At 45.4% G+C, this 24237-nt stretch overlaps 1 protein-coding gene across 2 annotated transcripts in view; it reads left to right on the top strand.

Moving 5' to 3' along the window:
• Positions 1 to 1483: 1483 nt before the first annotated feature.
• enpep (glutamyl aminopeptidase) overlaps positions 1484 to 24237 on the top strand; it is a 47724-nt gene continuing 24970 nt past the window's right edge. For both annotated transcript variants that reach the window (XM_086183290.1, XM_086183289.1), the window contains exons 1-12: positions 1484 to 2253; positions 3610 to 3751; positions 4644 to 4778; positions 4939 to 5059; positions 6213 to 6367; positions 15529 to 15642; positions 15716 to 15850; positions 16561 to 16626; positions 17400 to 17465; positions 17564 to 17724; positions 19589 to 19671; positions 20314 to 20450. In XM_086183290.1, the coding sequence (XP_086039416.1) occupies positions 1622 to 2253; positions 3610 to 3751; positions 4644 to 4778; positions 4939 to 5059; positions 6213 to 6367; positions 15529 to 15642; positions 15716 to 15850; positions 16561 to 16626; positions 17400 to 17465; positions 17564 to 17724; positions 19589 to 19671; positions 20314 to 20450 (1947 nt within the window). In that variant the 5' untranslated portion in view covers positions 1484 to 1621. The remainder of the gene's footprint in view (positions 2254 to 3609; positions 3752 to 4643; positions 4779 to 4938; positions 5060 to 6212; positions 6368 to 15528; positions 15643 to 15715; positions 15851 to 16560; positions 16627 to 17399; positions 17466 to 17563; positions 17725 to 19588; positions 19672 to 20313; positions 20451 to 24237) is intronic.

The following is a 24237-nucleotide window of genomic DNA, read 5'->3' as shown; positions in this document are numbered from 1 at the left end:
TGCCTTTAGTTTGAGGGAATATAAAGTTTAATTGATAGATTGAAGGGTTAATGTTGTTCCACATCACCATCATTAGCACTTGACACCTGAAACCGGAGCTCCACCTTCCTAATACTAACATGCTCTGTTACATTTAGAAACCCATCATCTGAACACTGTATTATTGCACATTTGTGCACAGCTTTCTGTACGGTCTGATACCATTCATAAAACAAAGATTGGAGACTTTGTGCATATATTTACAAAGTAAATAGGAGTCTGAGGCCCAAATCCTGCCTTTAGCAAGTATTTTATTTACAAAGGAACGATACATATTTACATGATTTATTATATACAGCAACTGTAAATAAGAGCACTCATACAAGTCAATATACAGCCATTTTAGAAACATTCCAGATAACCAGGATAGAGTTATGTTAGTAACAGCGGTGTGATAGAGAGAACATGTCTTTGCTGCTGAAGAACTAACACAAGCTGCTCTTTAAATCACAGGTATCTCTTGTCTTTGTTTCTCCGGTCCAATAAGTGTCAGGGTAAGTAGGCGGGGAAATAGGACTCAAGTGCAGACAGTGGGGTTCAACCAAAAGGTATTTAATCATAAAAAGACAAAGTAACAACACCAGAACTCAAAGTACCAACGGAAGAGAAAATGCAAAGTAGCAAACAAAGGGGTCAACAGGCCCAATTCCTGGACGGGTACACAGTCGCAACAAAACCAAGAACAAACCAGACTAAAAACTCACATGGGAACATGGGACTGGGTGCACAAGGGAGAAAACAAGAGCAGGAGACTGAGACATCCACAGACACAAACACTAACAACAACACTACCAGTGATCCGACAGCAGACAAAGGGAAACACAGAGGTTAAAGTGGCTGTGTGAAAAGAGACACGGGTAGTGCAATCAACACAGGTGAGACACATGAGGTAATCACGGGAAGGTGCACAGAAAGACAGGACACCAACTACAAACAGGAATACGAGACAGGGATCGAGACAATAAGTAGGTGAAGGTGACCTGACAAAAGAACCAATGTTGTTCTTAGAAGGGAGAAAACCAACCAGAATGTGAAGAAATTGTTACTAATATGACAAGAGCAACATAATACAGCTTTTCTTTTCCTTGTTCATCCCCCATGTGCGCGCGCACACACACACACACACACACACACACACACACACACACATAGCAAGGCAGATTCCAGTGTATTCATCTTTGAAATATCAAATGTTTGGCTCCTAGTCAGGTCCATTCCAAATGTAAGGCAGACTGGGACCTGAGGCTCCACTTAAATACTTGGTTTTCTTCTTCTTGTTTTTGCAGAGCAACTCACATAAAGTTGAGGTTTAGCTGTTGATTTACAGGCTGATTGTAGATGTTTAACAGGAGGAGGCGTTGTGATTTTCTCTGTTGAGTAAAAGGATTCCCTCTCCTCTCTCTTCTTCTTCCTTCCATTTCCTCTCTCCACCCCTTAGCACCACAGAGCTGGATCAGCTAACACAGATAATCTACGGTCTCTGTGGGCAAACAACTTCAGTTCTGACTTCATCCCAGGCAGACAGACGTTTACCTGGAGATATTTTAGCCCTCAGAGGTGTGTGCAAGCATTGGAAGCTGCCATGGTTGAAAGCATGGTCCTGGAGAATCAGCCGAAGCATTACTACATCCGTGGGAAACATGTTGTCATAATCTGCGCAACAGTTGTGGTATGCTCTTTAGCAGTGGGCCTTGGGGTGGGCCTCTCTGGGTCTGGAACCGCCACCCCTCACTCCACACCAGCCCCCACAGGAAATCCTCCTCCGACACCTCCACCTGGCAGAGGTCCATGCATGCCTTCCGATGATTCCAGTGGGGACTGGAAGAATTTCCGTCTCCCCAGCTACGTGAACCCAGTTCATTACGACCTGCTTCTAGAGCCAGACCTTGAGAGTGACACCTATGCTGGAACAGTTGACATCCATGTGGAAATCAGCAAGCCCACCCACCATCTGTGGCTCCACATCAGGGACACATTTGTCAGTGCCAAGCCCAGGCTGAAGATGATCGACAGCCATGGGCAGCTCAAGGACGAGCTTGTCCACAGTTGCTTTGAATACAAAGCTCAGCAGTATTTGGTGGTGGAGGCCACACAGGAGCTGCCTGTCACTGGCCCCGGAGAGGTGCATGTGCTCAGCCTTGACTTCCAGGGGAGGCTCAACGGCTCAGTGGTGGGATTCTACAGGGTTGTCTACACTGAGGAGGGGGTCACCAAGTGAGTTCAGGCGTGTTACCTGTGTGACACATGGAAACACACTGGTCTGTATCTTTTACCCATCAATTGGTTCCAGTTTCACATTTTCTAATTACAGAAGACAGATGCAGATGTCTCCATTTATATCAGCGACTGAATGTGTTCATGTATTACATGACTTCATGATAGTTGCCACTGGTCACTAATCTAATGTGTCAGTTATTGATTACCCTCCCATAAATATGGTAAACCATACTGTCACTGTATGAACTTCTATTATTCATAACTCAGCCCGAATCATAAAGATTAGTTGAAATTCAATGCATCAGTTCTACGGAAGGTTCCTGGGAGAAGGGTTACACTTCTTGGAACAAATTATACTGTTGGGAAAGTTGGCTACGGTTAAACAACAGTTGGTGAATCTGTTTGTTTCCAAAAATGTTCCATGTAAAATCCTCTGACTCTAAAATTTATGAGCATTTGTGTTCCAGAAATGTATGTAAGCATGTGTAATTTTATGACATATCACAGCAGTTGAACATCAAAATTTTGATTTAAGAAAACTTGTAATACCAGAAAATGATGTGAAGGTAAGAAATCAAGGTTTGATGAAGACAAAACCAAAACCCCTTTTTCACATGCAGCGCTTCACCAGCCAGGACTGCTGTTGTATTAGGGGGAAGCACCAGAGTGCCACAATTCATTGCTGACTGTGGTCTTCACTCTACACTTCCCCCCTCTAACTGTCAAATTACCCCACTTACCCCTGGACTAGATTCATTAGTACCCTGTTGTATTTGACTGCTTGTCCTCCAGAATGCAGAAAGAGAGAGTCACGTGTATTTAGCTTGAAGCTAATGGAGACTGACAACTAACAACAGCTTAATTATCAAAAAAACGCCCGTTTAAAAATTCTCAAGGTCGTCTGGTGTGATCCAGGTCTCCTTAATCTTGATGAACGATCAGTAATCCACTTACACTTTGACTGGAAATTAAAACTCATGAGAACACTTGGGGCTCAGGACTCAGTTGCAAGTAGCCGCTGCAACCAGCTGGCACATTCTGTGTCGGGCAGTTATGCTTTTGCTGTTATTTTGATGCAGTAGCTGTTCTGTCGCTGCTGCCTCAAGCTACATATACCGTGATTGGCTGGTTCTTACTGCATTGTGGAGTTGTTACAATGAGTCATTTATGAGAACTTGAAAGGCAAACACAAAGTTTGTGTGAAGTTTCACTTTAAGTTATGCAATAATGACCAGAAAAGGCAGGTGCAAATTCTTGTCCAGAACAACAACAACAACAATCATAATAATGATAATAAAAATCATAATAATAATCATAATAATAATAATAACTTCCCTTTCATGTGATCACCAGAAAGATTGCTGCCACTGATCATGAGCCAACAGATGCCCGCAAGTCATTTCCCTGCTTTGATGAACCCAATAAGAAGGCCACCTACAATATCTCCATCATTCATGATGCTAACTATGAAGCTCTGTCCAACATGCCAGTGGAGGTAGGACTCAGTCAGCAGCACTCAGTATTTTCATCATGAGATGTATGGCTCAGTTTGTTGAAATGACATTTGGGGCAACAGAGGCAGGAGGATAGAACCAACTTAAAAAATTACAAGTCATTAAGTAACAAATAATAGAGGAACCTCAGAGAAGCGATTATCACTGCAGTTAACCTGTTGCATGGGTGGATTACTGGCTCACCAGTTTAGCTTGATTAGCATAGCCTGTTCTCAGGGTTGTGTAAGGTTATTCAATGGATTTTAGGGTCCAAAGTTTATTTAGTATTTTTATTAGGTGCATATTTTCTTTTTAGGGCAGCACAGTGGTGCAGTGGTTAGAACTGTCGCCTCACAGCAAGAAGGCTCCGGATTTGAGTCCCTGCTCGGACATGGGGTCTTTCTGTGTGGGGTCTGCGTGTTCTCCCTGTGCCTGCGTGGGTTCTCTCTGGTACTCCTGCTTCCTCCACAGTCCAAAGACATCAAGAGGGGACCAGGTTAATTCAGACTCTAAATTGACCGTAGGCGTGGCTGGGAGAGCCAGTGGTTGTCTGTTGGCCCTGCCATGGACTGGTGAACTATCCAGGGTGAACCCCGCTTCCCGCACGAAAGCTGCGGGGATTAGGCTCCACCCCCTGTGACCCTTAACAGGATAAGCAGAAGAAAATGGACGGATGGAAGGATTTTCTTTTGAGACAGCATAGATTTGCATGAAGTTCCTAACATAACAATTGAGGTGTCTTCACAGTTTAACCTGGTTTATTTGGTATTTGAACCTGGTTATTCTTCCCAGCCAGGTACAGTAGAAGAAGCTTGGAGAGGAATGCCTCTGGTTTCTTGGACCCATTGAGCTTGACACACACGAGCCAATAAACCCTTTCCTTTGCCTCTGCAGGGTAACCCTGAAAAATTGCCTGGCAATAAAAAGAGGACCTCCTTCCAAAAGTCGGTTCCAATGAGTACTTATTTGGTATGTTTTGCCGTGCACCAATTCCAATATGTGGAACGAACATCCGCCAAAGGAATTCCTGTGAGTTTAACAAGATGATAGCACAATTGTTGAAATGAGTCTGTTGTGGACTGGCACAATATGAATACATTTGAAATGAAATGAAATATTTGAAATAAACTGATTTAAACCATCTCTCATTCTCTCTCACATGCATTTTCTTTTCTTCTTTCTTTTTTAGTTGAGAATTTACACCCAGCCAACTCAGTTAAGTACAGCAACATTTGCAGCTGATACAACAAAGGTCATCTTTGATTACTTTGAGGAATACTTCAACATGACGTACTCCATCAAAAAACTGGGTAGGAAGTTCTTCTTTGTGTTCAGGATCACAATATTTTCCTAATAACAGCAGGTCTCTGTTCAAGGTAAACAGCTCCTCCCTGAGATTTCCTGAACAGTTGCATGTGTAAGAGCATGCAAGTGCATTTCATAGCGTTGCAGTAGTCAAGCAGAATACTTCCACCTTTACAGGGTGGAAAGAGGAGCCAAAGTCTTAGTTATAGACAAGTTTGTCCCTTGAAAAAACATCCATCCATCCATTCTCTTCTCCTGTTGAGGGTGGTGGGGGTGGAGCCTATCCCAGCAGCCTTCCCCCTGGATGGGTCACCAGTCCATGGCAGGGCCAACACATAGAGACAGACAACCATTGGCTCTCCCAGCCACGCCTACGGTCAATTTAGAGTCTGGATTAACCTGGTCCCCTCTTGATGTCTTTGGACTGTGGAGGAAGCTGGAGTACCAGAGAGAACCCAGCAGGAACAGGGAGAACATGGAGACTCACCCAGAAAGACCCCGTGCTGCAGCCGGGGCTCCACCCACAATCTTCTTGCTGGGGGGCCACACTGACGACCACTGCTCCACCATGCTGCCCTTGCAAAAACGTTTGATACTATTCTCTCCAAACCAGACAGCAACATTTTGGGTGCTTGAGGGTTTGTCATCTCTTCTCCGAGATGAAATGGACTTTAACCCGATTTTTTTCAATTAAATACGATTTTGGTAGATGTACAAATATATTAATATAATTCAGAAGGGGATGACACAGTGGAGCAGTGGTCCTCTCTGGTACTCCAGCTTCCTCCACAGTCCAAAGACATCAAGAGGGGACCAGGTTAATCCAGACTCTAAATTGACCGTAGGCGTGGCTGGGAGAGCCAATGGTTGTCTGTCTCTATGTGTTGGCCCTGCCATGGACTGGTGACCCGTCCAGGGGGAAGGCTGCTGGGATAGGCTCCACCCCCACCACCCTCAACAGGAGAAGAGGGAGAACATGAATGGGTGGATGGACTTTAGAAGGGGAATTTTCAATGCTATCATTACAATACATTTTTTCTGTAAGTATTTAATGGAAATTAATTTATTGTTTTTCCATCCCTATCAATAACGCAATAGTGCAATAAAACACTTGACAAGTCCTTGTTTCTGTGGAGCCTCTGTGTTGCCTTGGTCCAGATAAGATAGCCATCCCTGACTTTGGCACTGGTGCAATGGAGAACTGGGGCCTGATCACCTACAGGGAGACCAACCTGCTGTACGATGAGAACCAGTCGTCCTCCTACAATAAGCAGCGAGTGGCCAGTGTCATCGCCCATGAACTTGTTCATCAGGTACCACAACACAACCTACCTGCTCATGATTTTTTGCTGTCTCTGTCACCTTCAATGTATCAGAGTCATGTAGAAGTTGGAATTTTCAGTATGTCACAGGCAGTACTTTTGTGTCATTGCATTCATGTGGCAGGGGTTGAGGAGTCAGGAAGGAGCAGTTACAAGTCGAGCCACGTTTAGCATTTAGCACCACTGCACGCATGTACGCATGCATGCACACACACACACACACACACACACACACACACACACACACACACACACACACACACACACACACATCTCCAACTCAGTGTTTGTGATCAAAAGTGTAGTATTGTAGTGTTGTGTAATGGAGCAATATGTCAGGTTTTGACAAGACTTGGTCAGTAAAAAATTTGTAAACACAGTCTGAGGCAGATTTTGGTAAAAACCTAGTACAAGATTTCAGTATAATTACACGCATTGCAACTTTATGTAGTGCAGTGACCTTTGTTTGAGGTGCAGGACATGAGCTCTGTGACATCACAAAACCTCTATGTAAGTCTCTTACAATGATCCCTCCCCCAACCCACTGAAGGAGGTCTGCTTCCACATCAATGAGAGGTACTTTAAGTAACACTGATCTCCGAATACTATCTACTCTATGTCCCTCTGCCCACTCTATGCCCTGACCCAAAATGAACTTAAGCAACTGTGTGGACAATAATATTCCCTGTAAACACATCACTGTGTTCCCCAACAACAAACCAATGGTCACTTAGGAACTAAGAAAATGTCCTGAGTAAGAAGAAACAAATGATCTTTTCTGAGAAAAGCCAGCCATGAGAATGTATAAGAATAAAGTTGAACATAAGCACAGTAGTGAGGACTCTCAGGCAGCTTGGAGGGGAATCAAAGAAGTGTGGGCAGTTGTCTGGGAAAGACAACAGAAACCCTCTCAAGATTCACAGAAGAAATGATGGTGATCTGCAAAATGTTTTTAACAAGCCAGTTTCCCTTTTTGAATATTGTGATTTCTCTGAGAACATCTCTTGTCTTGGAGAGTCTCTGTCCTCTGATAGGGGCCTTATTATAATAATAACAATAATAATTATGATTAATTTTATTTAGTGGTGTCTTTCTTGACACTTAAGGTCACCTTACAAAGTAAAAATACATTTAAACAAGTGCATACAAGAATACATTCAAGTGCATGCAAACAATAAGAATAAACATAAACAATTAAAGAGAGAAGGCGAGATGGAACAGATGGGTTTGGAGCCTGGATTTTAAAAAGTGCCCCAGTGTTTCTGTGTGTGTTCTGCTGGTCGGGGGGGGGGGGTCATGGGGAGCAGGTCAGAGAGGTATGGGGGGGTGGTGCAACTTATGGATGTTCTTGTATGTTAAAAGTAGGATCTTGTATTGGATGCGGTGAGTAATGGGCAGCCAGGAGATGTGACAGCTAGATGGGGTCGTGGTAATGATGTGTTCAGCAGAGTTCTGAACCAGCTGAAGTTTGCACCGATATGCATCCGATGATGGCCGTATCCTCTGAGAACTTCTGTAGGTGGCAGTGGTCCGAGTTGTATCTGAAGTCTTAAGTGTACAGACTGAACAGAAAGGGTGAGAGGACTGTGCCATGCAGCGCCCCCGTTCTGCGGACTACCACATCAGACACACAGTTCTGGAGCCTCACGTACTGTGGTCTGTTGGTGAGGTAGTCATTGGTCGATGTGGTCAGCTGCTCATCCACTCCAGCTGCCTCCAGCTTCCCTCCCAGCTGTGCAGGCTGGACGGTGTTGAAGGCACTGGAGAAGTCAAAGAACATGACCCTCACGGTGCTCCCCACCTGCTCCAGGTGAGAGAGGGATCGGTGTAGCAGGTAGATAACTGCATCTTCCATCCCAATGCCGGGCTGGTAGGCAAACTGCAGAGGGTCCAGCACTGAGCTCACCAGTGGATGGAGGTGGTGCCTCTCCATGGAGTCTCTCAGGAGGACTCTCCATTATAAAGGAATAACTCTATACAAACTGCAGAGGGTCCAGCACTGAGCTCACCAGTGGGTGGAGGTGGTGCCTCTCCATGGAGTCTCTCAGGAGGACTCTCCATTATAAAGGAATAACTTTATACTAACTATTAACAGGAAGTGGCCCAATATCCTGGTCACAAAAAGTCCACCTTCCATCCTGAATGCATATGTAATGCAGAAGTGTCCATCCAGCCAGCCAACACAAGACAGAGATAAGCTGATCACTGCCCATATCTCAAAGCATGATTCTCCTTTCACTCTGGGAAAAATTGCTTATTGACAGAAAATATTCAGAGTGCAGTGAAGTAAATCTTTATTGCTTTTTTATGGATCACATATCAGTTATTTCACTGGGAAGTGGCCTTGAGGTAATCAATAAAAACTTTATGAACTGGTCAAAGTGACAGGAATAACACATCAGAGGTTAATTTGGAATACATCAAGATGTACAACTTAACCTCTTATGACACCTCACTGAATTTTGAACCTGTATACACCTTTGAACATGTTCCATGCTTGTCCCTCAACCTCCTCCATATAATGCTTGGCCACTACTAGGAACACTGGCGCACCAGTGGCCCAACCATGTTTCTGTTTGTCGAAACCTCCACTGTACTGGGAGTGGACTGTGTTAAGGCAGAGGTCCAGGAAGGCACAAAGGTGGAGAACCTGGTCTTGCTGGCCAGAGTGCCATCCTGCAGCAGGTGTCTACTCATCATCTAAACTGCTCCCTGGGTTGGAACACATGTGAAGAGTCAAGTGTCATCCAGTGAGACCATGGTTCCATCTGGGTCTAGTGTTCTCTTCCAAGTCTTGTGAGCTAAACCCTGGAGTTCTGATGTGATGTGAAGTTTTCCCACTAAGGGTGCTGGAATCCTGGTTAGATGTTTGGAAGTGTTGCAGGTAACCCAGCTGATGCTGGTGCTGATGGGTCTGAGTTGAGCTGCTGCCTGGGATGATTTCACCCCTGCGCCATTCAGGATGGGAGCTTCACTTTTGAAGTCTACAGGAAACTAACCTGGTAGTCATTGGAACACTAAACCACCAGGCTGAGAAAATGTCCACATGGACCTAGGGGAGACAGATGGACCAGAGACACATCAGGGAAGCCCTTAAAACCTGCAGCTACTCCAACTGTGTCTTTGTCAAAACTTCCCATAGTGTGGACCAGACTGAGCGGAGGAGACAAAAAGGAGGATTTTCAACAACACACATTCCATACTTCAAACCAGTAACCCTCTGTGCCAGAAGCTGGTCCCCGTGAGGACTAAACACCCCACACAAGACCAGTACCCAAGTTTATGTGATCCTGTGCAGCAGGAATGCACTGATCTGTACATCAGGTAACAAAACCACAACACAAATGGATGGCCCAACCAAGGAGAACCACTAGCTCAGGTCCAGACGCTGCTGTCCCCTTACATCTGGAAGAAGAGGGACATTCCTGTGAGGTCAGCAGGTCCACATCTGGACTACAGAAGATAGAGAGAAAACCATCTAGGTCCCACTGGAGCCAATTCATCAGTACCTGCCCCCACCTACAACACAGCCCTGAGCCCTTCCCAGGAAACTCTACACCCACACCGTAAAAAACAAAAAGTTGGGCCACTACTACCACTACCACTACTACTAATCACAATAATAATAATAATAATGATATAACAATAATACAAGTTTGAGTCATAAACATGTGAATTGAAATTGCACTGCAACAGTTACAGTAGGGCCAATACCTCAAATAAATAATGTAAATAATACGCACAAAGTACATTACTTTCAAACCTTTATTTTTGGGGAACAACTTCTCAGGAGGAGAAATGAGATTCGTAATCAAGTTCATGTTTCAAACCTCAGACAATGGGGGTGTCACTAAACTTGACTAAAACAGTCCTCTGTGAGTTTTCCTTCATATTAGAATAAAATCGATCTTGATCAAAATGATTGAATTTTGTGACCTTAAAATCAAAGGTCTATCCAAAACAATAATGGCATCCTTGTTTGATGTGAAGAGAAAACACAGCAGTTAACGAAGAGCCACATGTACCAGAAGGGGTTGTGTCCTTGGGGTACCTACAAAACCACCCCAACTAAAAAGGGATATTTAAATTTAAAATGCTTTAAATCTGTGAGCAGGTATTGTGACACCCCTATAGCATGCATCACATCTTGAACATCAAATACAGCGATTTAACATTTTGTGAGATCTCACACTCACCCCTTAAAATGATCCACATCTTAACAAAATCTGACATCTTCACAAAATTGAATACGTCCTGATAAGGATGCAGAACCACCAACCTAACAAGACTGTGACATATTAGCAGCGAATGCTGGTAGCAAATGTGTCATCAATGCACACTATACTCACTTAGGTGCAGGATAAATCTTTGAATTATTTTAGCATGGGGAGACAAAGTAAAAATAAAAGCAGTGAGATGTACATATTAAACATTTCAATCTTAACCAAAAATGTACACAGTATGTCACCAGGATGAGGTCAGTGGGGAAAAACGTCACAGTCAAGTGCAATCAAGTGCAGTAGAAATAAAACGAACCAAGCCTTTCCAGTCATGCTGCTCCATGTGGTCACAGCTCAGCAACCTCACACAGAAGCATAAACAAAGGTCTTATCTGAAATCTACCAACTCAGTTTGCTCAATTATGGAGAGATGCTCCCTGAAATATATTTCTTCTTTTTCACTGAAGTAGTTTGTTTTGTAAGGACCTGACCCTTGCTGAGAGATCAGTTGCAAACCCATGAAAACCGTCTGAATTGTTTCAAAAGTGTACCTCAGCTTTTTTGGATACTTTAGGTTTAGAGCATGGATCAGGCCAGAGAGGTAAGCCACTGCCGTTGGCATGTCAGGGAGATCTTGAAGGACGATGTGCGCTTCCATGATAACAGCCATGTTCTGGACTCTGGACGGAGCAGCTGAACCATCATCTTCCTTCACAGTTAGGATACCCACAGTGACGCCTTCTGTCTGCTGCTCCTCTGGGTCAGTTTCCTTGTGATGACAAACATGAAATAGTCAAATCATCAACTGCAAGCGATTTGCCATTAAAGTGCTATGGCTCACAACGAGCTATTACTAAAATTAGTCCAAATATTGCATAAACAAAAGTTTCCTTCTCGACTTAACATTTCACACCAAAAATGTATCCCCTTTACACAGCATATGACAGCAATTACACCAGAAAGAGGACAATAGGGGAAAAAAAACCTGAATCAGATACAGCATAATAAAATGAAGTAAACACAGAGCGCATGTTTAATGAAGGCATCATACTCGACTCACAGGACAGGTCTTGAACAGCTCCTTACGACAGTCTGGGAGCTACCATGGAGGGCCCTTCTTCAGTGCTGCCGTCTGCCGATGCACTGTGATGTCAGACGTCTGAAACACAAACACACACCATTTATATTTTTTTTCTGAGTTTTTGTAGTTTTTTTTTTATATGTACATAATGTCCAGGGAAATGGTATTATTATGCCTGAAATTCACCTCATTATCCGGTTTTTCCAGCAGTTGATCCATCTCAGGTGGAAATGCCATGGCTCTGGCCTGATGCAGTCTAAGGAGCCCTGGCGTGTGCTGACTGGTGCGCCCACATAGTAACAGTATTCAGGCACTGGTCCCAGTGTACATGGCCACTTCAGATGAGTTGAAAAACACACTGAAATGCAGAGACCGTTTCCTTCAGCGCTTTGTAGCGAGGGCGGCCGCCTAAGCTAACTCGCTCCACCGTCTTGCTGACTTTCCTTGGGAAAAAAAAGAAAAAAAATTAGAGGAAAACACACGCGCGCGCACGACGCGTGAGCAGCTGTCCACGTGCGCACACGCAAACGCACACGCGCCCCCGCCACTCACCGCCTTGGCAAGTCAATTTTTCTGCGGGAACCACTAATAAAAGCTTATCTTACAGTTGCATTTGAGCAAAAATTTACATCTCAAATCATTATTTTGCACTCCTGCCTCACCCCTGCCTCACACCTGTCTCTCCGTCATGCTAGCTGCTACATGCTATGGGTGTGTCTGCACTGGGGAGAGACTGTGGCTTCCCCAAAAGAATACATGTCTCTTTTACTGTTGATAGTGCCTCCTAAACTTATCAAGGTAATTCATCACACCATAAATAGTGACACCATTTGATAAGTTAAATGAAAAGTAGGTCATACAGACCTGCTAAAGCTGTGTGCATTGAGCTCCATTCTGCAAAAGGTGAAGAATGAGGAAGTGGGCGGAGTTCTTCAATTCGCCCAACTCAGAAAGTTGACATTGGCGCTTCCCACAACAAGAACTGATGAGTTAGCACAACTTCTGCACCTTGTATTGACTCCAAACTGAAACATGTCAGTTTGTCCAACTCACCAAGTTACTTTGCAACACACAACTAGCGAGGCTTGCTGGTCTCACTGAAATTACTGCCTCAATGTTAATAATTAAGAATTTAAAGTTTTATTAAATTAAAATGCATTTTTAGCCCAAAAAGTAAAAGTTGGGCTTTTTACAGTGCATCCACACCTGAAACCCCACACAGATCCTGGCTGGGACACAGATTGTCATGTGACCTAGTGATTCTGTAGAAGGTCACAACTTCACAGAGTTCTAAAAGCCTGCAGCTCCCCTCCAGAGACTAGAACTGAAGACTCTTGATGAGGGGAGAACCCGGACCAATTCAGCTGACCAGGGGCCTCATGTATCAACGCTGTTCATGCAAGAAAAACTTGCATACGCCAGGATCGGCGCTCACGTTCAGATATATCAACGCGAAAAGTGCGACGATTCTTGCGCTGTTTCACGCCAACTCCGGAGGTGCGGTAGAAGTTGGCGGAAAGCCGATTCTTGTGTTGACTGCACTTTGGTCCGTTGGCGACACCCTGTGGCGGTGTTTGGTAACTGACATTATTTGACAACCGCACATACATCGGGTACAAAAAAGCCATCAACACAAACACAAACACCTGCTGGCATTACTGAAGCGGCTATAAAAGAGCCTTCACGATTTTGCTGAATGTGCAACTTCCAACAATGGCAGCGCTGTTGGAGGACGTGGCAAACGGTGCAATAAGACGGAGCGTCATTTCAGGGAGCGGGAGGACTTGGTGCACAATTCAGATGAGTGGCAAGGCAAGGCAGTTTTCTTTGTAGCCCATTTTCACCTCCAGTTTGTCTCCAGGCTTCATGGCATCATAACAACATCCTCTGCCCTCAGAGCCTCACATCGACTGAGGAGAAACTCCATAGAAAACCTTTAACAGGGAAAAATGGGAGAAACCTCAGGGTGAGGAGGGGAGGAGGATCCCTCACCAGGAGGGACAGACGTGCAGGAGATGTTGGTAAAGACAAGAAAACAGTTTATAACACAGAATGTAGGAAACATGGAAATGTTAATAACAGTTGAAGAAGGAAGCTTCTGGAAGGGGAGGCAGGGAGAGCAAGCCAGCTTGATGGGGGACTGGATGGTAGACTGGTTCATGGAAGGGGAGGCAGGGAGAGCAAGCCAGCTTGATGGGGGACTGGATGGTAGACTGGTTCATGGAAGGGGAGGCAGGGAGAGCAAGCCAGCTTGATGGGGGACTGGATGGTAGACTGGTTCATGGGAGGGGAGGCAGGGAGAGCAAGCCAGCTTGATGGGGGACTGGATGGTAGACTGGTTCATGGGAGGGGAGGCAGGGAGAGCAGGGCAGCTTGATGGGGGACTGGATGGTAGACTGGTTCATGGGAGGGGAGGCAGGGAGAGCAAGCCAGCTTGATGGGGGACTGGATGGTAGACTGGTTCATGGGAGGGGAGGCAGGGAGAGCAAGCCAGCTTGATGGGGGACTGGATGGTAGACTGGTTCATGGGAGGGGAGCGCAGGCCGGTGTAACAGTAGGGAATAAGGGGGGGGGGGGTGGGGGGGTGATGCAGGCAGCGGTTGGAGCTCTGGTGGATCTGTGGAAACACAGAGAGACTGAGAGACACTAAGGCCAAACTGCAAAGTGCAACAAGTAATGGTGACGACAGTTCCAAAAATGTGTGGGGAGGAGAGGAGGAGAGAGGGGGAGAGGAGAGGAGAGGGGAGGAGAGGAGAAGAGGGGAGGGGAGGGCTCCATGTAACCTGATGTGTCCCCCAGCAGTCTAAGCCTGTAGCAGCATAGCTATCAATGGTTCAGAGCTACCTGAACCAGTCCTGACTGAAGGCTCTGTCATAAAGGAAGGTCTTAAGCCTGGACTTAAACGTAGTCAGAGTGTCTGCCTCTCTGACCCATGGAGAGATGCTGGTTCCACAGTAGAGGAACCGGTACCTGAAGGCTCTACCTCCCAGTCTGGTTTAGAGATACTGGGAGTCACTAACAGACCTGCATTCTGGGAGCAGAGTGCTCTGGTAGGACAGGAGGGACTAATGAGTTCTTTCAGAGAGGATGGAGCTTCATCATTGAGAGCCTGATGAGTCAGCAGAAGGATTTTGAAGTGGATTCTAGATCCTACAGGAAGGAGAGAAGCTAAAGTAGAGAGATGTGTTCTCTCTTCTTAACTCCTGTCAGAACCCTGGCTGCAGCGTTCTGGACCAGCTGGAGACTCTTTAGAGAGTAGTGGCTGATGAGCTGGTTCCGGCTAGCGAGGGCCATCCTCCTGCAAATTTGTGAGAAGCTGCGACCGGCGCTCCCCTCGTTCATCGTAAGGGTTTTCACTCCATCAATGTGCAGATCATCGATGCGCAGAGGCTGGAGGGATGGATGCCGATCCCGGCCGGGCAGCTGTCCTCGCACGCCAGAATTACATTCAAGAATTGGCTTTCCGCCAACTTCTACCGCACCTCCGGAGTTGGCGTGAAACAGCGCAAGAATTGACGAACCTTTCGTGTTCATACAACTGAACGTGAGCGCCGATCCTGGCGTAAGCAAGTTTTTCTTGCATGAACCCGTTGATCCATGAGGCCCCTGGTCCTTGTTAGTACCTTGGTCCTTGTTAGTACCCTGGACTGGGTTAGATTTACTACACACAGTGATGATAACAACAGATACTGTGTGTTTCTTATCGCTACTAATCAGGTGAAAACTGATTACATCTTTTACTTACAGTCATAGCTAATAATTTACTTCTCTTAATGTTTATTCATGACTTGCACCTCAATGTTTTATCAGTGATGGTGGTGCTGAGTGTAATGCCTGGATGTGTTTGGCAGTGGTTTGGGAACATCGTGACCATGGACTGGTGGGATGACCTCTGGCTGAATGAAGGCTTTGCCAGTTTCTTTGAGTACATCGGGGTGGACAGAGCTGAGCCGAGCTGGGACATGGTAAGTTCTCCTGATACAGCTGTAGTCACGTGGAATACCTGTGCCCACTGATGCTCTTTTACCCGGTAAACAGCGCGACATCATGATCATCAGTGACGTGCTCCCTGTCATGACTGACGATGCCCTCCTCACCTCCCACCCAATAATTGTAAACGTGTCAACCCCAGACGAGATCACTTCTGTCTTTGATGCCATATCGTACAGCAAGGTAGGACTGCTGGGGAAACTCTAACTGCCTTAAGCCTGATTTATGCTTCTGCGTCGTGGCGACGCCGTACCTACGCTGTACCTACGCCGTACCTACGCCGTACCTACGCCGTACCTACGCCGTACCTACGCCGTACCTACGCCATCAACGCAGACCCCTACGCCGTAGCCCGACGTGCACCTCCAAAAAATCCTGACTACGCGTCGCGTCGACACGTAGTGACGTGAACGTCAACGGACTGTGATTGGTCCGCTCACATGACGTTTCCGGTTCAGCACAACAACACCGCCATTTTTAAAGTTTCTGTGGTGAGAGAAACACGCAAAAATAAAAATGGACCAAGCCGAAGAAAGAGTTATCGAGGAGGTTCGCAAGTATGACCACCTTTACAACTTCCATTGTTGTCTCTGTCTCTGACCCATGTGCTATGACCAGAAGAAAACTAAGGAATTCGACAAGAGTCCCCCAAAACCATACGAAGATAAAGCCACACCCCTCTAGTGGCTTGGCGGTGAATTACAGAGCAACGCGTACCCTCGACGCAGAACTATAAATGCACAATGACGACGTAGGGGCTACGGCGTAGGTACGGCGTAGGTACGGCGTAGGTACGGCGTAGGTACGGCGTCGCCACGACGCAGAAGCATAAATCAGGCTTTACAGCAACAGCAAAGCATGGAAACCATAAAATGTGCTTTACCCTATGCTAGGGAGCATCGATCCTCCGCATGCTGGAGGACTGGCTGGGCAAAGACGTGTTCAGAGACGGCTGCCGAGTAAGTACACAAACCACTTCTCCTTGATAATGAGCTTGTACCCTTTCTCTATCAAAGTAGGGCTGCCACAGTAAAGTCACACTGGTTCCAGAGCAACAACTATATACTCTTTTGGCATAGAAAAAACAGCCATGGGCAGAGGTGCTGGGGGTGGGGTTACTGTGTACACTAACCTTCCAGCTTGAACATAGCAAGATTATGGTGTTGGAATCCAATCAGTGCTGGAGAAGCAGAGGTGTAAACAGACATAACCAACAGATGTGGTTTTATCATTTGCAAGTTGCAACCAGCCCAGAACTGACACCAACACCAGCCCAGAACTGACACCAACACCAGCCCAGAACTAACACCATCACCAGCCCAGAACTGACACCAACACCAGCCCAGAACTGACACCAACACCAGCCCAGAACTGACACCAACACCAGCCCAGAACTAACACCATCACCAGCCCAGAACTGACACCAACACCAGCCCAGAACTGACACCAACACCAGCCCAGAACTGACACCAACACCAGCCCAGAACTGACACCAACACCAGCCCAGAGCTAACACCAACACCAGCCCAGAACTGACACCAACACCAGCCCAGAACCAGCACTAAGTTGGCCTTGGTAGAAGAGGGGTACAAGTGAAGTATAAAGCTCTACAGTTGGATTTTTAAATTATATTTAAGTACTGTATATAATAGTTGTTTTGTATCTTGGAAGCGGATCTTTTCTCTAAATGTTCTATATTTAATGCTTCATCCCTTCTTTCCTCTTCCAACAGAAATATCTGAGGGACTACTTCTTCAAGAACGCCAAAACAGCCAACTTTTGGGCATCCCTTGCCAATGTGTGTTTGAAGTTCCATCTGTTCATGGCCAGACTGACTATTTTATTATGATTGTTCAATTTGCTGACAATAATCTATTCGTTCTCCTCTCGACACAGGTAAGTGGGTTGCCAGTATCTGAGGTAATGGACACATGGTCCAAACAGATGGGTTACCCTGTGGTGGACTTGTCTGTCTCAGAGTCGACTACCAAAGTGAAACAAAGGCGCTTCCTCCTGGATCCTAAAGCTGATGCCGGCTATCCGCCTACACCCCTCAGGTCAGGGATACAAACAGATAGTTCAACCTTTTCCTGGTTAAATGTTCAGAGTTTTGTTTTTGCTGTAGTCCAGCACTCACCAAGCAATTGAAAATGTTCAAAAGCCGTATAATACTTGCAGTTTTGGACATACTGTAGTTGTCAGTCATTTTTTCTTCATCTCTAGCTTAGGAACCTCATTGTCAGGGCTTGTCATTACCAAGGCTGATGCTTGAGAATGAAAAATCAACGCAAAGACGAAACACTAACCCTGAACTCACCAGCTATTAAGATTGTTCCTTTCCTAGGCTGAGAAGTCATGTGTGTGACTTTGGCTTGTACATATGCTTCAAGTTGTGACCTGGAAATGACATGGAGGAGGAGGGTGACGTGTTGCACTTCTTCTGTAGCTTCATGAAGAACACACTGACAGTCAGATCAATGCTGAGCTCTCAATTTACCAGAGATTCACAAGGCCCAAACACTCACCTCTCATCTTATACGAACACGAGCTTGTGACAATGCAGAGAAAGAATCCGGGGTAGAAGCACAGTTTCCTCCTCATGTGGCATTAATCGGCTTCTGGAGCACCATCATACACAATCACTCCGCCCCAACGTGGCCCCACGCTAAGAAACCAGCTGTCCTTGGTTGTATTGATGGACTTCCACATTTGGCCATTAGCTAATATTATTCATAACCCAATGACGATAACCAGGGTCTAAGAGTTTATTTTAATATTAGTGGGTAAATCAAAGCACTCTGCGGGGGAAAACGGGATGCCGAAATATTTTCCATGTATTTTAAATATTTTCCATGTATTTTAAATATTTTCCATGTATGACCCCAACCTTACATAATCTATAGCTGATAGAACAAACCATCAAAACAACTCTTCAGGTACGAAGATCAGATTTGTGGTCTCTGCTGATGCAGGAAGGCCATGGGTGACATAAGACTGAAGACAAGTTTTATATTATTTGGTGAATGGACTCATTTTATACAGCGCCTCTCTACCTTAGCGACTCTAAAAGTGCTTTACAGCATCGTCTCATTCACCCGTTGACACACACTCACACACTGATGGTGGAGCTGCCATGCAAGGCATCACCCTGCTCATCAGGGGCAGTCAGGGTGTTCAGTATCTTGCTCAAGGACACTTGGACATGGTCACCGGGGGAAGTGGGGATGGAACCAGTGACCTTGCAGTTGCTAGATGGCCACTCTCCCTCTGAGCCACGCCGCCTATTTCAAAGGTCTTGATGAGCTCCATCAAATGATAAAAGAATACACTCACTATATATATATATATATATATATATATATATATTCTCTTTTACCTTAAATAAAGGCAAAAAAACATAAATGTGTGTTCATGTTTCGTGTAATTGTTGGTTTTAAACTTTGAACTCCTCAAAGCCTGATCACTGTAAAAGTGTAGATGCGTCTGTTTGTTGTATTAGATGAAATAGCTCATCATAAACTGAGGAGCCAAGGTGTGAAGGTAATGGTGAAAATCAACTTGAGAGGGGGAGGAGGGGGCAGAGACCTGTACTAATGACAGTAACTGTACTTTTGACCTTCGAGCTCTGTTGAAGAGACCACACAAGTTTTTGCTTGCCTCATCCAATTGCCTCTTTAGGAGGCCCCTCGATAGCCACCTATTGAGAGGGCCCAAGGTGGACTTCGACCAGGCTGGTCACCATATAGCTTGTCTGGTTGTGAATGCTGCGGCCTCTGAGGATGAATGGTGCTGGGGGGGGGAGGGGGGCCATTTGCTGATAGTTACTTTTTGCGGCTTTCTAGAGTAAAACTATAATTTGCTGCTCAGAGATCCCCTTTTATGATTTCCTATTGTACTGAGTTGAATTTGTTTTTTCAACAGCTACAAATGGAACATCCCAGTCAGATGGAACTCAGTGAAGAGTGATAAGACAATGTTCACTTTGTTCGACAAGGACAGCAGAGGTACGATGCTCAGCTTCTTCATTCAAATAGTTTAATCTCTCGTCTCATCCTCACTGGGATTCACCAAATACTAATGTTTGCTTATGATGCGATGGGTCTTCCTTTGACCAGGATAATCTCATGAAACTCAGCCTAGAACTGTGAAGCACATGCTTGACATTTCCAGTGTTCTTTTAAATTAACAGTTTGACAATGGTGATATAACCTTACCATAGTAATAAATTAAACCCAATGGTTTCTTGCCTATAAGGATCCCCCCCCCCCAAACTAAAGAAGACCTTAACCGTAGCATGTTGGACAATTGTCTTATTTTATTTTGGAAGGCCACATACTTCCAGATTAAAACAGGTGTGACTTTCAGCATCACATTTTGAAGCAAACATGCTGTTTCAGTACCAGAAGTCTCATCCGTTGAAGTGTATATGGCCACTTTCAAGCATCTGTATTTGACAGGTCAGAGTAAGAACATGTTTGATGCACTGCTATTGAACAGGTGAATACGGAAAAAACTGTAGAAAAAGGACATTTTCAACTATTTAAATATGAACTATTCATGTTTGTTCGTATCTTTCATGATTTACCTGGTCTTCTCTTCCCGTTAGCTTCTGAATTTGTACTCATATGATCTGTATTGGTTTGCAGAGCATTTTCTCAGCAACTACACACCCTCAGTAGATGGCCTGATGAAGGTCAACAAAGATCACATCGGGTTCTACAGAGTCAACTATGATGACCACATGTGGAACTCCATCAGCCAACAACTTCAAGACAACCACCTGGTAAGCAGTCCTCCTACAACAACATTCATATTGTGTAACTATTTTTTACATTGCATTGTTTTCCTATTCATTTGAGTTTTGTTTGTGGACTTTTAGTTTTTGAGTCTTCGTTAGATTTCTAATGGATTCTTTTGTTTGATCTTTGCTGTTCTTTTGTGACGGGAGGCACAGGAATCAGGACCCAAAAATGCTGAGTGGCGTACAAGGAGGTTTATTAATGAAACACAAAATCAGTTCACCAGGGAACGAAAAAAAAAGCGCAGTTCAAAGAAAGTCACCACCAAAAAACGCCCTAACTAAAATTCACCCACAACGTGGGCTCAAAAAACAGTCAATTCACAAAAAACTCAAAACAGTGGCAAGGCACAGAGGAAAACTCAGTCTTTGCTGAAACGAACGAAAAAAGCGGAAAGCTAGGCGAGTGGCCGGAGATGTAGCGAGGGCACAAGAGAGCTTGAGGTTCTGTCTGAGGCGTACAACAATCATCTGGCGCAGGCGACGGTGTGAGACAGGCAGAAATACTGGAGTGATTAGGAATGAGCTGCAGGTGTGCCGGGAGCCCCCTGCCCTCACCAATCGCACCGCCCCTCGCCACGACTGCAGGGATAGGAAAAAGGAAAACAGGATTACACAAAAACCCAAAACCATGACATCTTTTTTCCCTCCTCAGCATTTGGTTTGTTTCTTCTTGTGTTTCAGTGTCAGTTCCTGTTTTATTTTGGCATGTACTTAACCTTGTCTGTCTTCTTGTGTTATTTCCTGTCTCTGGCTTTTTCCTGCCATTCGCTTTTAACAATTCACATCCGTTAGTCAGTTTTCAACAGATCCAGCCTATTTTTATATCATTAGTTGAGCTTGCGTGCAAGTTCATCTTCTCATTTCATTCTTTGTTAAATCATTTGTTCAGTTTTGCACTCCTTCCTCGAGGTTCTCTGTGTCACCCAAGGGTCAGTTATCATTCAAGTCTGGTAAGGTTTGCTTGTAAGGTTTGTTGTTATTAATTTGAGTAATAAACCATCGAGTAGTTGTGGCCCGGTGGTGCAGTGGTTAGCACTGTCACTGTCAGGGGTTGTACTGGGGCCTTTCTGTGTGAAGTTGCATATTTTCCCAGCATAGTCCCAGCTTCCTCCAACATGCTTAATGTTTAATGTTAAGTGGAGGTTTTCAATTGTACTTTGCACCAGAGCACCCGAAGATGGAGGACCAGGCAAGGCAAGGCAATTTTATTTGTATAGCCCGTTTTCACAAACAGTTTGTCTCAAAGGGCTTCACATGGCATCATAACAACATCCTCTGCCCTTAGACCCTCACATCGACTGAGGAGAAACTCCATAGAAAACCTTGAACAGGGAAAAATCTGAGAAACCTCAGGGTGAGGAGGGGAGGAGGATCCCTCACCCAGGACGGACAGACGTGCAGGAGATGTTGTTACAGACAAGAAAACTGTTTACAATACAAAATGTGGGAAACACGGAAATGTTAATAACAGCTGAAGAAGGAAGCTTCTGGTAGGGGAGGCAGGGAGAGCAAGCCAGCTTGATGGGGGACTGGATGGCAGACTGGTTCATGGAAGGGGAGCGCAGGCCGGTGTAACAGTAGGGAATAAGAGGGGGGGGGCGATGCAGGCGGCGGTTGGGGCTCTGGTGGATCTGTGGAAACACAGAGAGACTGCGAGACACCAAGGCCAAACTACAAAGTGCAACAAGTAGTGGTAGTGACAGTTCCAAAAATGTGCAGGGAGTAGAGGAGGAGAGAGGGGGAGAGGAGAGGAGAGGAGAGGAGGGAAGGGCTCCATGTAACCTGATGTGTCCCCCAGCAGTCTAAGCCTGTAGCAGCATAGCTATCAATGGTTCAGAGCTACCTGAACCAGTCCTAACTGAAGGCTCTGTCATAGAGGAAGGTCTTAAGCCTGGACTTAAACGTAGTCAGAGTGTCTGCCTCTCTGACCCATGGAGAGATGCTGGTTCCACAGTAGAGGAACCGGTAACTAAAGGCTCTACCTCCCAGTCTGTTTTTATTGATACTGGGAATCACTAAAAGACCTGCATTCTGGGAGCGGAGTGCTCTGGTAGGACAGGAGGGACTAAGGAGCTCTTTCAAATAGGATGGAGCTTTATCATTGAGAGCCTGATAAGTCAGCAGAAGGACTTTGAAGTCGATTCTAGATCCTACAGGAAGCCAGTGGAGAGAAGCTAAAGTGGGAGAGATGTGTTCTCTCTTCTTAACTCCCGTCAAAACCCTGGCTGCAGCGTTCTGGACCAGCTGGAGACTCTTTAGGGAGTATTTAGGACATCCTGACAGGAGAGAGTTGCAGTAGTCCAGCCTAGAGGTGATAAATGCATGCACCAGTTTTTCAGCATCACTCTGGGAAAGGATGTTCCTAATCTTAGTGATACTGCAGGTGGAAGAAGGCGGTCCTCGTCACATGCTTTATGTGGGAGCTGAAGGAAATGTCATGGTCAAAAATGACCCCAAGGTTCCTTGCAGTTGTACTCGAAGTTAGGGTGATGCCATCTAGAGTAGAGATCCGATTCAAGAGTGTGTCCCTGTGGTGTTTAGGTCCAAAAATGATTACCTCAGTTTTATCTGAATTGAGCATTAAGAAGTTAGAGGACATCCAGGATTTAATGTCTTTCAGGCAGTCTTGCAGATGAGTAAGCTGGCTTGTGTCGTCTGGCTCCATCGACCAGTAGAGTTGTGTGTCATCTGCATAACAGTGGAAGTTGATCGAGTGCTTCCGGATTATGTCACCTAATGGAAGCATGTAAAGAGTGAAGAGAATCGGTCCTAAAACTGAACCCTGTGGTCCACCATGTGTGACTCTGCTGTACTCTGAATAGTCATTATTAACATTAACAAACTGAAACCTGTCAGATAAGAAGGACTTAAACCATTTTAGGGCAGTTCCTTAATCCCAATGTCATGGTCTAGTCTCTGTAGCAGGATGCAGTGGTCGATGGTGTCAAATGCAGCACTGAGGTCCAAAAGGACAAGCACAGAGACAAGACCTCTGTCTGAAGCTATAAGAAGATCATTAGAGACTCTGACCAGTGCTGTTTCAGTGCTATGGTGTTCCCTGAATCCAGATTGGAAGGCTTCAAAGAGCTCGTTGCTGTGCAGATGTTCATGTAGCTGCTCCAGGACAACCTTCTCAAGGATCTTGGAGATGTAGGGGAGGTTGGATATTGGCCTATAGTTGGCTAACACATCTGGGTCAAGAGAAGGTTTTTAAGTAAAGGGTTGATGACAGCCACCTTAAAGGCCTGTGGCTCATAACCTGTGACTAAGGAAAGATTAATTTGGTTCAATATAGAAGTGTTGACTCGAGGGAAGGCATCCTTAAGGAGGCTTGTCGGGATGGGATCCAGCAGACAAGTGGCTGACTTGGAGGAACCGACTGCAGAAGTTAATTCTGACAGGTCGATGGGGAGAAGCTGTCCAAGTGAGCACCAAGTCTGGGAGGGGCTTCTATGGGGACTGTAGTCTGTCCTCCATTACTGGCAATCTTTGTTCTGATGTTCACAATCTTTTCAGTGAAGAAAGAAAGGAAGTCGTTACTGCTGAGAGTTGGGGATGCATGGCTCAACAGCACTATGGTTCTTGGTGAGCCTGCCCACGGTGCTGAAGAGGAACCTGGGGTGGTTCTTATTCTTTTCTATCAGGGACGAGTAGTAAGCACTTCTAGCATTACGGAGTTCTTTTTATATATTAATAAACTCTCCTTCCAGGCTTGGTGGACTTCCTCGTGCTGGCTGGAATGTGTCTTCCTTCCCAGTTGTCTGGTCTT

Source organism: Aulostomus chinensis, chromosome 17 (assembly GCF_037954235.1).
Source record: "Aulostomus chinensis isolate RoL2024-O1b breed Wild chromosome 17, RoL_Achi_v1.0, whole genome shotgun sequence".
Classification (NCBI taxonomy): Eukaryota; Metazoa; Chordata; class Actinopteri; order Syngnathiformes; family Aulostomidae; genus Aulostomus; species Aulostomus chinensis.
The sequence above is the reverse complement of the archived record's forward strand: the minus strand, read 5'-3'. Positions and strand labels throughout refer to the sequence as shown.